This window comes from Peromyscus eremicus, chromosome X (genome assembly GCF_949786415.1).
Source record: "Peromyscus eremicus chromosome X, PerEre_H2_v1, whole genome shotgun sequence".
In the NCBI taxonomy this organism is placed as follows: Eukaryota; Metazoa; Chordata; class Mammalia; order Rodentia; family Cricetidae; genus Peromyscus; species Peromyscus eremicus.
Genome location: NC_081439.1, coordinates 13,544,120 through 13,553,073, shown reverse-complemented (window position 1 = coordinate 13,553,073; position 8,954 = coordinate 13,544,120). Strand labels below are relative to the sequence as shown.

General features: G+C 39.2%; 1 protein-coding gene across 1 annotated transcript; it reads right to left on the bottom strand.

The window, feature by feature from the left end:
• Positions 1–3,967: 3,967 nt before the first annotated feature.
• LOC131899695 (fucose mutarotase-like) lies at positions 3,968–5,788 on the bottom strand. The gene is made up of 2 exons (XM_059251177.1): positions 5,728–5,788; positions 3,968–4,531 (listed from the first exon to the last, which is right to left on the bottom strand). The coding sequence occupies exons 1-2, from the start codon at positions 5,786–5,788 to the stop codon at positions 4,158–4,160; spliced, it is 435 nt and encodes a 144-aa protein (XP_059107160.1). The 3' UTR covers positions 3,968–4,157.
• Positions 5,789–8,954: the final 3,166 nt, after the last annotated feature.

The following is an 8,954-nucleotide window of genomic DNA, read 5'->3' as shown; positions in this document are numbered from 1 at the left end:
TATTTTAGAAAAGCTTCCATGTGATGCCAAGGAGAATTTATATTCTTTGGTGTTTGGATAGACTATTTTATAGATATCTAAAAAAATCATTTTGATGTCTGATTCCATTATCTCTGATGTTTCTCTGTGTATTTTTTCTCCAGATGATCTGTCTATTAGAGAAAGTGGATATTGAAATCATCTACTATAAATGAATTGGTGTTCATCTGTCTTTAATTCTGTACATTTTTATATAAAATTGGGCACCCCTGAGTTTGGTGCATACAAGTTTAGGATAGCAATGGCTCCCTGGCTAACTGTTCTCTTGATCAGAATGACGTTTCCCTCTTTATCTCTTCTAGTTGGTTTCATTGTGAAGTCTATTTTTTTTCACATATTAGGATGGGGTGACTTCTTACTTCCTGTTGACGCTTGATAAGATGCTTTTTATCCATTCTTTGATCCTAAAGCTATGCCAATCTTTAAAACTGAGATGTGTTTCTTGGAGACAGCAGGTAGGTGCATTTTGTTTCTTGATGCACTCAGTCTGTGTCTTTGGATTGGAAAATTGAGGCCATTGATATTTAAAGCTGTTATTGAAATGTGGGTGTTAGTTGTGGTCATCATGTTGATGATTTTGGTGTTATTGTCTCTGTTCTTGGTGGTATTTTGTGTTTTAATAAATATGGATTTGCATTTCTTTCCACATTTTCTTTGCTATGCTCAGTCCTCTTTTAATCCTTAATGCTTCCTCTATTTTCCTTGTTTGGTTTGTTGGATATAAATATTTTAGGCTGATTGTCTGGTGGAAATTTTTCTTTCTCCTTCAATCATGGCATGTAGTATTGCTGTGTATATTATTGTATGTTGGCTGTATTAGTCTTTTAGGACTTAAAACGCATTGCTCAAGGCTCTTCCAAAGTTTCCTTTGAGAAATCAGGTGTTGTTCTGATAGGCTTTCCTTTAGAGGTGATGTGCAGTGTTTCACTTACAACTTTCAATATACATTCTTTGTTATGTGTACTTAGAGCTTTAACTATGATATACTGTGGGGATTTTCATTTCTGATCCTGTCTCTTTGGTGTTCTGTGTTTTCATTATATTTAGATGAGCATACCTATTCTTAGTTTAGGGAAGTTTTCTATGAGCTTGTTGAAGATCTGGTCTATGACATTGACTTGGGAGTGTTCCCCCTCATTTATGCTCATATGTCAAAGTTTTTTTCATAATGCTGATTTTTTTTTAAGATTTTCCATTTTCCAAGCTTATTTGACTAGGTTCTCTGATATATCTCTAAGCTCGTTCTCCAAGATTTCAATGAGATTTTCTTTGTGTCTTCTTCCAATTCCTTGAATTCTTTGAGAAAGCTTATGATTCTGCTTTTAACCTCCGTGTCCTGGAGTTCACCTGTGTAATTCTCATTGGTGAACATTTTTAAGACTGTTAGGATTTGGAGAGAAGGTACTGGCTTCATCTTTTATATTGTTCATATTCCTAAAATGAGATCTAGGCACGTGCAACTCCTTTCTTAGTTTTGAGTTTGTGATGAATGGAGCAAAGTGGGGAAAAGAGAAAATGAGTGAGTGTGTTAGTATACAAGTTGGAAATGGCTTGGAGAGGAGATGAATTCAGATGGACAGTGGGTACTGGGCTGGAACATAGAATGGTTTTTCTGTTCCAAGATGGGAGTGTGGGAGTAGACAAGACTGAGTGGAAATATTGGATATGATATCTGAGATCCTGGATATGATATCCTGATTTGGTGAGTAGGTAGGCAGGATACTAGCCCAAGCAAGAACTCTTCTGTGGTGAAGGCATGAAGGCCAGACTAGGCTGGTCTACCAGTTGTGATCCTAGGATATATATGGTAGGTTGCAGAAAAGACCTGGATGAAGTTACCCTATTTTATTTTTATTGCAATGCTGGATTTGGAACCCAGTACCTGTACATAGTCAGCAAACACTGTACCACTGAGCTATGGCCCTAAATAAGTAAATGTACTTTAATAACTTATCAATAGTTTATATTTCTTATACTATAATCAAATAAATAACCACAGTATGAGTAATGGCAACTATATTTTTTCCTCTGTGACCATACACTTCAATTATTCTTCTCACTGAGTGGACTGAGATGTACACAAGAATTGTCAAAAGGAACTATTGCTCAGTTTTACAAGGAAAGCTCTTATTGTTTCTTATTGTGTATGATATTGCAGTTTTCTGTTTGATGGTTTGTTGTGATGTTGGTGTTGGAACCCAGGGCCTAGAGCATGCAGGCTAAGATCTCCTACCAAAGTGCATCTCAGCCCTGTCATGGTTTTTAACTATTTATGGAGAAAAGGAAATTAGTTTCTCTTCTTAGAGATATGAAAAGCTTTATTATGAGGGTAACTTGAGATTTATCACTTTTATTATTTCTTATTGATTGAGACAATTTCCATATTACATTTTGTTAACACAGTGGGTTGTGATTCATTTTTGTTAATGATAGGCCTTTGGTCATACATATCATTTGATTTGTGTATTATTGAGTTTTCTTAGCAAAAATTTCTCTTCATCAGTTTTTATTTCCCTGAATATGTTTGGCCTGGTTTCTTACTCTTATTTGTCTAGAATAATGCCCGTTGTCATTTTACTACATGCTACAAATTGAAAATGACTGTCCTTTCCTATGTTCCTTTGGTTTTCTTTGAGATTTGATGAGCTTGAGATACAGTGTTCAATTTACTATTGAATCCTTTGGGAAAATTATTCTTATAGTTCATATTATGATTGTTGTTGGTCAGTTCATAGCTCTATATTTTCCTGAGTCATCTAAGCTCTGTTTCTAAAATATTGGCCATTTTATTTAAATTTCAAATAATTGGATAAATGTGACACATGTTCTCATTTTTATCACAGTGATAGACTGCACATATAAAATGTGAATAAAATATAAACATGCATGTGAAAAATAGACACAAACAGACTTCAGTCATTTTTCAAAAGATGTAACCTTTTCTTTTGAAATCCAGGCTTACTCAATGTGGTGACACAAAGAAGGAGCCCTATTTCCTGTGACTAACTGTGGACAGGCAGTTTCCCCTGACCTGCAGGGGCACAGACATCACAAATTGAGTGTTTCATATGCAAATGTGCCTGCATCCACAGAGCATGTCAACTTTACACTTGCTCTTTTTCAAAGAATATTCCTTAGCTTGAACAGTTGAATTTTGTTTAAAAACATAGACCAGGCATTCACACAAAAGAGACTTTATATTGCATTGTCTTGAAAATAGGACCAACTCAGGAGGAATGATGTTTAATCCTGCAATCTTCCACTCTTCTGACATGACATATTTCTCCATTGACACACCTTCTTGTTCCTTCTTATTAATTTTATTACTTTCCACCCAAAGGTAACTTATATATTTTATTGATTTTGGAAATAAATGTGTGTTTTGAGGGTACGTTGACTTTATTGGTTATTATTGTCAGTGGGTATTTCAGAGGAGCAGCAGGTGGAAATTGAGTTTCAAGATGTCAGACCACCAGGAGGAAACTCTCTGCAGGGTGAATCTTGGTGAGAAAAGGCCCTAGACCACAGACCCCAGAATGACTTTGTTTCTGCTGTGCCTTTACATGCTCATGCCTGCCATCTTCCTCTGGTATCTGGCATGGTGTGAATGGGTGTAAGGAGATCACCACTGACTGTAATGTAGTGTGTTTATCTCTTGGAAGCATAACCTTCTACTGGGCATTTTTATCTGTGGATTGTCATGAATATGATTCCTCCCTAAGGTGTACAGCCTAATTGAATATAATAATGATAGCTTGTGCAGGATTTCTATGAATAAAAATAAATACAAGTAGGTGTCACACAGGTAGAACTCATGAGTTACTATTGAGGAGCCATATAGACTGTGGCTCAGGTTAATGATTAAGAAAACCAATTGAGTCCCGGTAGCCTAGCTGGCTTAAATTCTTTTTTTTTTTTTTTTCCGAGTACAAAACCTTTAAAGATTGACAGTGACTGCTCTCCCCTCCCCTCTCAATTTCACAAATCAGGGAAGGGGGAAATCTCTGTCAGGGTCAGCAGAGTCTCTCAAGGTCTGCCAACCTCTGGAAGCCCAGGCTGGGGTCCAGGTCTGGGTGCTGTCAAGGGGTGGCTTGCTGATTGGGTTCAGGTGGTCTCTATCAGGGTCCGAGGTCAAGAGTCCCCTTCTTGAGGATGATGTTTCCATAGAGTGCCGTCTCCCCAGTCGCAACAACAGCAAATGCCTTTTTTGCACGTTCATAAAATTCAAATCTCTCTATCTTCATCAGAGCTTTCTTGCAGTCAGCTTTGAGCAGTAGGGATTCATAACGGTTCCATATTGGGGTCTGCAGGCCCCTCTCCTTGTCACTGGGCACTAGTTCCATGACAGCAGCCGGGCTTTCCACATAGGTGTCCAGGGGCAGCAGCTCCAGCACAGCCTCCAGGAGCTGTGGGATGTCCAGGCCATCTGCTCGGATCTCTACAGGCCCGCACTGGCAGATGGAGGAAGTAGGGAAGTTCGCATCTGCAAGAACTCAGGGCAGTCGGCTTAAATTCTTTTAATCTTAATTTTGAGGGATGCATTCACATGTTGTGGAGTGCATAATAGCTGAAACAAAGCTTTGAAAATAACTTAAAGTTAGACTAAGAGGTTTTCATCAAATAGCTTTGATGTGAAAAACCCAAGAAGACAATCTAAAGTTTTAGAAAGGCACATAGTTGAATGCAGAACTCTTTAGGTCAGGGAACAAGAACATGGCAGCTCAAAAGTGCCCAAAGAGGCACTTTTCTTGCTAGGATTGGTTGATGACCAAAGGTGATGATTAATTCCTTATACTCATTTCTACCCTCAATCTTCTGACATAAAAATCTATTCATGAGTGGGTATGTACTCTAAAGATTTAAAGCAGAGATAACTGAGTCTTTTTCATATTTAAAAGTTTAGGTTTGTGATTCCTTTAAGATTCCCTATAAGATTATCTTTCAAGATAAGTAATAAAGTAATTGGCACTTTCATGTAATTGCAAAATTCAGCCTGCGAGTAAAAGACCTGAACAAAGAATCATACCTTGCTGGCCCACACAGTTAATCTATAACAAGCTGATTGGGTATGAATGTATGGGGGTTCTTGGAATAATATGTTTTTCACCTGTAATATATAACATGTTTAATCATGTAATACAAAAAAACATGGTATTTTTACTGTTTGTTTTGTATTCATTGTAATCAATTACTTGATAAACAGAATGTAACCACATAGTATTTTTTATATTGCCTGAAAGATTTTGCTGGAGTATATAAGATGTAAGGGAAAGACTAGAGACAGTGTTATATAGAGTTAAAATAGGCTAGAAGGAAAACATCAAGAATGAGAGACAGAAATCAACAGGAAAATAAAGAATAGAGACTGTAAAAGAAGAATAAAGAAAAGGTCTGAAGGAAAACATCAAGAGAGTGTGTGAGTGTCTTTTTTCCTAACCTCCTCAGATACAAAAGTCAAGTACATACCAATGCTATGGATTTCCCTTTGAGCCCTGAGCTGTCTGGAGGCTGGTCCCCCAGGCAGCAATACATTTTCATTAAAGTATAATTTTAAATCCATATATTTTATTCTTCTGCAAACAGTTCCTGTGAGTGCATGTAACAGCTCAACCCCCACTATCAAGGAAAACAGTTCTCCCACCCGTCCCTAAATTCCTCTGTAGAAAATGTGCCCCTTTAGAGACGCACACTGGCCAATCACCAGCTGCTTGCCAAGTATCCCTTGCCTTCTCTTACTCTCTGGATCCATGTCTTTCACTGTCCCTGGAATCTCCTCTCAGAACTCTAATAAAACCTACCAAAGACTTCTGAGATCTTTCTCATCCTCACTCCTGGTCCACATCCTGTTCCAAATTTCCCCTTCCCTCTTTTGCCTAAGCCTTAAAACACATTCTCAGACAGTCTTCCAGTCAATCTCCAAAGCCTCAAACCCTGGAATCACTATATGCCTGCCCTTCTTTCTTCTGTATGGTCCTTATCTTTGGTTCATGCCTCAATACAAACACAACTCAGCTCTTGTTGTATTGCAGTTTCTTAGGGATTGAAAGATTTCATCATGCAAGGGAGCTTCTAAAGCCTGAGGTAATAATGCAAATTAGCCTAGGGAAGTTCCTGAAACTGATCAGAATTACTAGGCCCCTATATCCCAAGAGCAAACAGTAAAGACTGATGTGAGTCACTCTCAGACAAGCCTACCCCAAGCCAAGAAGACTCTGAGACTAGACCAGCTGCCTGGGAGAAGCAGACATCAGCCAAGCTGCCTGGAAGAGGTTTAGACCAACTGAATTCCTTGAAAAGGACACTTTCCAAACCTTTGAGCTGCCTGCAGAATGTGCAGTGTGCTCCAGATATCCCCCTTTTGTGAGCAGTCAGTCACCCATCCTAGAGTGGGCTTTGTGGATGCAGCTGTGTCTTTGAGTCATTTCTGTTCCTGTAAGTTACCCTTCAGCCATATTACTATAAGTAACCCCAGTAAAACGCATTGATTCACTAAGTTGGATTTGGTGCTATCTGTATTTTGCCTGTTGTGAGCTTTCTATATGGAGAGTAGAGGTGTGAATTGTGTCTCTCAGGAAAAGTCTTGGCACACACCAATTTTCCATTCACATGTCCAATCACAGATACAACTACAGTTTGAATGTGGGGTCACATCAACTCACTTTACGTTATCTACTGGTGTATTGTTCTTTAAGGTCGGTGGTCTGCATTTTTGCTGTGGCCCTCAGCACTGCACTCACTTCCAGAAACCCCAATTTTTTTCCTGCAAGCCCCACTAGAAAAGCTTATGCAGAATGCAAAGTATGTTTTTCCTCTGCTGCAAAATTATCTCTGATTGCTCAGCTCCTGTCCCAAGGATGAACAGAAAGCATTTCACTATAGGAGGGCCTGTGATACAATCTGAGCTCTGGGTTCCTAATGTGCAAAAGGCATTTACAGTTTACAGAACCTGAGATCCTCCTGGGGTTCTTTACTCCTGTATATACAACACTGCTTGCAGTCTACTGTATATTTGACTGGTCTGTGCACATCTGTGATTGACATCTGGTTAGTTAGATAGCAATATATCCAGATCCTAAAGGGAAATCTGCCAGAGTTCCTATATGAAGCAATATATGCCGACTGACATCTACAAAATTCACTATTTATATATGAGTCACTGTTCTCCTGATAGAAAATCATCTCATGGTAGCCATGGTGACAGATCTGAACTATATAAGATGTATAATTTCCTTAATATCCTCTGCTTAATACTGTGTCAGGTATCATCAAGAAGACTACCCCAGTAAGAATGGGGAGCCACCAGAGCCAGAATGAGCTTGGGGTGTGTGTGATCTTGACCACAGTATCTGAAGAGACATCTTTCCCCCAGCTCTTGCTTTTCAGTCACAGAGGAGGCTTGTCACATGCTGCTCCCTCTAGCTGTCTGCCACAGGTAGCTTCTCTGCTTCCACTGCTCCTTGGTATTGTGGGCATTCCTCAGGTGTCTGTCTCTCATTAGTCACCATCCCACTCTCCACACATCCCCAGCCTCAGAGGAGAGACATGGAGTGTGAACTGAAAATCAATACCAGGCTCCTGACAGCAGCAAACACCTTCAAACACGGGTATGCCAGAGGATACAAAAGCAATGCTTTCCCCAGAATCCAGAATGCCAGCAGCTGAGACAGTTTTTGTTTCATGTAATGGAGTATTGTAGAGCATTTTTGTTTTCTCAAAATCCAGAGTTGATGCCCAACTCACTTTTGAGATGGATATCAAGGTAGCCACAAGTTGTGTGGTGTAGCTCACCTGTAATCCCCCAGCACTCCAGAGTCACAAATAAGTGGACTTTATTAATTCAAGACAACCAGGCTGGTCTACATAGTGAGTTCCAGGCCAGTGAGGCTTCATAGTGAAATCCTTTCTAAATAACAGAAACAAACAAACAAACAAACAAGCAAATAAATAAATACATAAATAGTATGTACTACAGAGGTAATTAAGATCCTATGGGCTTATATGGTGGGGAGCATATGAATAGAATTTTTGAAGTATTTTAGTATAATTTGCTTATTTGATCAAGATTCTCTATGTTTGAGACCTTATATTCTATATCTGCTTGATTCAGTATATTAGTAAGTCTTTTCTTTGAATTTTCTAGATCTATTGGGCTTTTCAATTCCTTCTTCATTTCAGCTTGAGTTTTTGTGTTTCTCCATACTTAATGGATTCTTCTCAAGTCTTGGATTGTCTTTGTCATCCCCAATGTGTTGTGTTTGTGTTTCCTTGGGCATCCATCACTCAGGTGTTTTTTCTTCTTAAGCTCTTTCTCCTTGATTTCATCGAGCTGTTTCTTTGTGTTTTCTTTGAACTCCTTGGATTATTTTATGAAGTTTATGGTTGTTCTTTCAACTTCTGCGTCCTGGAGTTCATTTACGTAATTCTCATTGACATGCATTTCTACAGGACTGGTAGGATTTGGAGAGGAGATGCTAGCTTGATCTTTCATACTGATGGTGTTTTGTGATGAGATGTGGGCTTGTGGATTTCTTTTGTTCTATCTTTGTTATGGACAGAGCAGTGTAGGGGGAAAGAGAAGATATGTTAACACCAGCCTAGTCTGACCACAACCACAAGAGTGTCAGATAAGCTGTAGGATTCAGCCAGGATGACCCTACCTGTAACCCCATTCATGTTCCTTTTGTATGACCTCCACTACCCTTTTTGGTACCCTGAAGTCCCCTGTCCTCTTCCAGGTTCTAATGTAGTGAAGAGCCCTGACTTCAATAATCCAAGCCTTTTCCTCGCCTGCAAGATTTAGCCTTGCTCAGACAACCAGGGCCATGAACTAATCTTGTCAAACCTTTCTGGGCAACTTCTGACATCTAGGATTCTGCAGGGTCCACATAATTGCCCCTGGGTATTCTAATCAATAC